Source organism: Sphaeroforma arctica (assembly GCF_001186125.1).
Source record: "Sphaeroforma arctica JP610 unplaced genomic scaffold supercont1.314, whole genome shotgun sequence".
NCBI classification, from domain to species: Eukaryota; class Ichthyosporea; order Ichthyophonida; genus Sphaeroforma; species Sphaeroforma arctica.
In genome coordinates, this window is record NW_014040244.1 from 38,321 (window position 1) to 41,380 (window position 3,060).

Below are 3,060 nucleotides of genomic sequence, written 5' to 3' on the forward strand. Positions count from 1 at the left end.
ACTATATATATATATAATACAATAACTGTATATATATACATATATATATATATATATATATACATATACATATACATATACATATACATATACATATACATATACATATACATATACATATACATATACATATACACATACATATATATATATATATATATTATATGTGTATATATATGTGTGTGTGTGTAGGTGAGTGTGTCCACCGCATTTATTCCTACAAAGACAGTATGATTGTATTAATAGGGCTATTGGCTGCCAATTATGGTGACGACGATCGTGTGCTTATGTGTACGATACGAACTGGACATTACGAAATCAGTTTTAAGACTCTGTGTACTTTTCTTTATTTGAATTACAAGCTGCAATATATTGGACTCGCACTTCAGACCGTCAGAAGTGCACCCAATTTCACGACCTCCAGGGCTAGGAAGGCAAAGTGTGAATTTGAAGGTGGGACCTGCAAGTGAAATAAAATAAACAGAATGCCTTAGTATTGCACACAACCGCAACGCTATCAAAAAAGTTCTTGGCAGTAAAAGACAGGTTGACAACCCCGAGCAGAAAATTCATATCACCGAATGTAGCTCACCTTTAGTCCCTTAGCCAATTGCTCAGCGCGTGGCCGTAACGATTTTATAAATACACCTCTTTGTAGAATGTGTGCGACTAAAGCTACACCCAGAGCTTTCTCGTTGTAAGGAACGAGGAGGTCGGATCTGTAATAAACTGCAGACCCCAAAGCCGCCGCCGCCAAAGTGGACTCCAGGATACCCTGGTAAGTGAATACAGCTACGCCCACATCAAATGCCTGTGCATCGTTGACGCCGGACGCCCAGAACTTAGACCTAGTCTCTTGGTCTATAGCCACCTGTTGTTATACGGTATTAATATCAAGAACTCTGGTTAATAACCCATATCAGGGTAAGAATCTCTGAAAATCACTGTATATTGCCTCAAATCAACAGCTCACAATCAAATAAATCAGAACTAACGTTGTCTAGCAGATGATGAAATTAAGTTTCTTATCATACTTACAGATGCACCAGCCCAGAATATGGCCACCGCTGTGGGTGTGAATAAGTTGATATTGGTTAGCGCAGTTGTATTGATCATATTTGCGTTTATAAGTTGTCGTTGTTCAGTACTTCTAATGTGAAGGTGATTTCGGACCGTTTATTTATACTCAAATCCGTACATACCCGGATACGCCGCTAATGACTGAGAGGCAAAAATAAATTTGCGTATGCGACGGGATCCTTGAATTGCAATTGTGCATTTCATTTCAGCATATTATCGTGGATGTCAAATCTCAACTTGTCTTTTGGAGTCATGAACTTTAATATGAGAGTGAAAAAAGTCATGTCATGGCTTTTGATTGGTGTTACTCGTCAGTAGTGAAAACTGAGAATCACATAACGTCATTACGTCACCCCTTCTAATTTTTTTTTAAATATATAGTAGACCAGCTGAAACATAGCCGTGTTTTATTTAATAGCTATGGCTGAAAGCCTGAAAATGACAAAATTTTATTATAAAAAGGCCATGGACAATTGAACATGAATGTCTTTATACGGCACTGGTGACAATAAAATTTTAACCACCTCGGGCCCAGTTTCCTACCTGTCTCATACTAATACTTTTTCGAGATTCCTTTGCTTTTAAGATGTAATTAGCGTGATTTTAGCCCATTTGTTACACTTGTTGTATTAGTTCTTTGTCGGCCTCAGAGGAGAGGTCGACGTATGTTAGACACGAATAGTGTCAATTGTAACACCATAGGCGAATCCGAAGCAATAGCTAAGACAGAAGACGCCTACATGCATGTGTCTAGCTGCTAACATATGTCAAGCCCTTAAGACCGACAAGGACCTAACATAAGTGCAACAAATGGGTTGTATCCGCGCTACAATATCTAATATTTAAGTCGAGCGCTTTCAGCCGACAGATAACAAACAACCCGGCAGAAAACAAGCACATCTCATAAGTGCGGTCTTAAAATCGCGCTAATTACATTAAAACACCATATATAAAGCAAATTAAGCTCGAAAAAGTATGAGACTGGTAGGAAACTGATGTGGTTAATAATTTTGTTGTCACCAGTGCCGTATAAAGATATTCATCGTAACTGTTCTTAGGTCACTTGATCGTAGCCTCTATGTAGTAGTACGTAAACGTCTACATATTTTTAAAATGTTCTTGGGTCTCTTGAATCTTGATGCTTGTTCTTTTTAGGAGTCTACAAATATAAATATATTTTAGAATACCCGAGTATTTTTATTTATTTGTTTTGTAAAAAAACAAATATCATGTACCTCTATGAATACTATATATTTATGTAAATATTTACTACATACTAAACTATAGAGAGTGAGACTTATAAATACTAAAATATTTACATATAAATATCATACACAGGCATACAGTCATACATACAGACCTCCAGTCAAATGTCAGCCATAAACTGACTCTTTTTTTATAGCAATTTGTCATAGCCATTCAACAAATTTGAATTGAATAGATAAATACATAATTTTTTTATTTGGACCTTGTCCAGAGTTTCAGTACATTTTACGTTTACTTGTATATGTTTATTTTTATGTCCTGTATGTCTGATTTGGGTGCAATATTTGAGTTCTGAGGTGTATGAGTACAACAAGGTCTATTTCATGACATAATCTTACTATCTTTCAGTCAGTACTCAGTACTCAGTACCTTTAAAGCTTTATAACCCACTTACACTAACAACGTTTCATGCGAGAGAAAACGTATATGTATGATAAATTAGGACAGCTCATTGAGTCATGGCATAGATACCGATGAAAACTGATAACAAACTTTGGGTTTCGTCGTTTTTCGCTGAACTCTAGATTCTAGAGTCTCGTAAATAATGAGCCATTCATTTCCCGTAAAATATTTTACATTTGTTCCTGTATACGATTTACGCAAATGCACTTGTAGAGAAGAATCCCTTCTTTTGTATCTGCAACTGAACTCGCATATATCATATATGCAATCATGAAGCATCACAAGCAAACTTGGAGCTGTTGTTATCAAAAA

General features: G+C 36.0%; 1 protein-coding gene across 1 annotated transcript; it reads right to left on the minus strand.

Moving 5' to 3' along the window:
- Nucleotides 1-318: 318 nt before the first annotated feature.
- Nucleotides 319-1,469, minus strand: SARC_05108 (hypothetical protein). Its single transcript, XM_014301038.1, has 3 exons — nucleotides 1,039-1,469; nucleotides 593-871; nucleotides 319-460 (listed from the first exon to the last, which is right to left on the minus strand). The coding sequence occupies exons 1-3, from the start codon at nucleotides 1,114-1,116 to the stop codon at nucleotides 386-388; spliced, it is 432 nt and encodes a 143-aa protein (XP_014156513.1). The 5' UTR covers nucleotides 1,117-1,469; the 3' UTR covers nucleotides 319-385.
- Nucleotides 1,470-3,060: the final 1,591 nt, after the last annotated feature.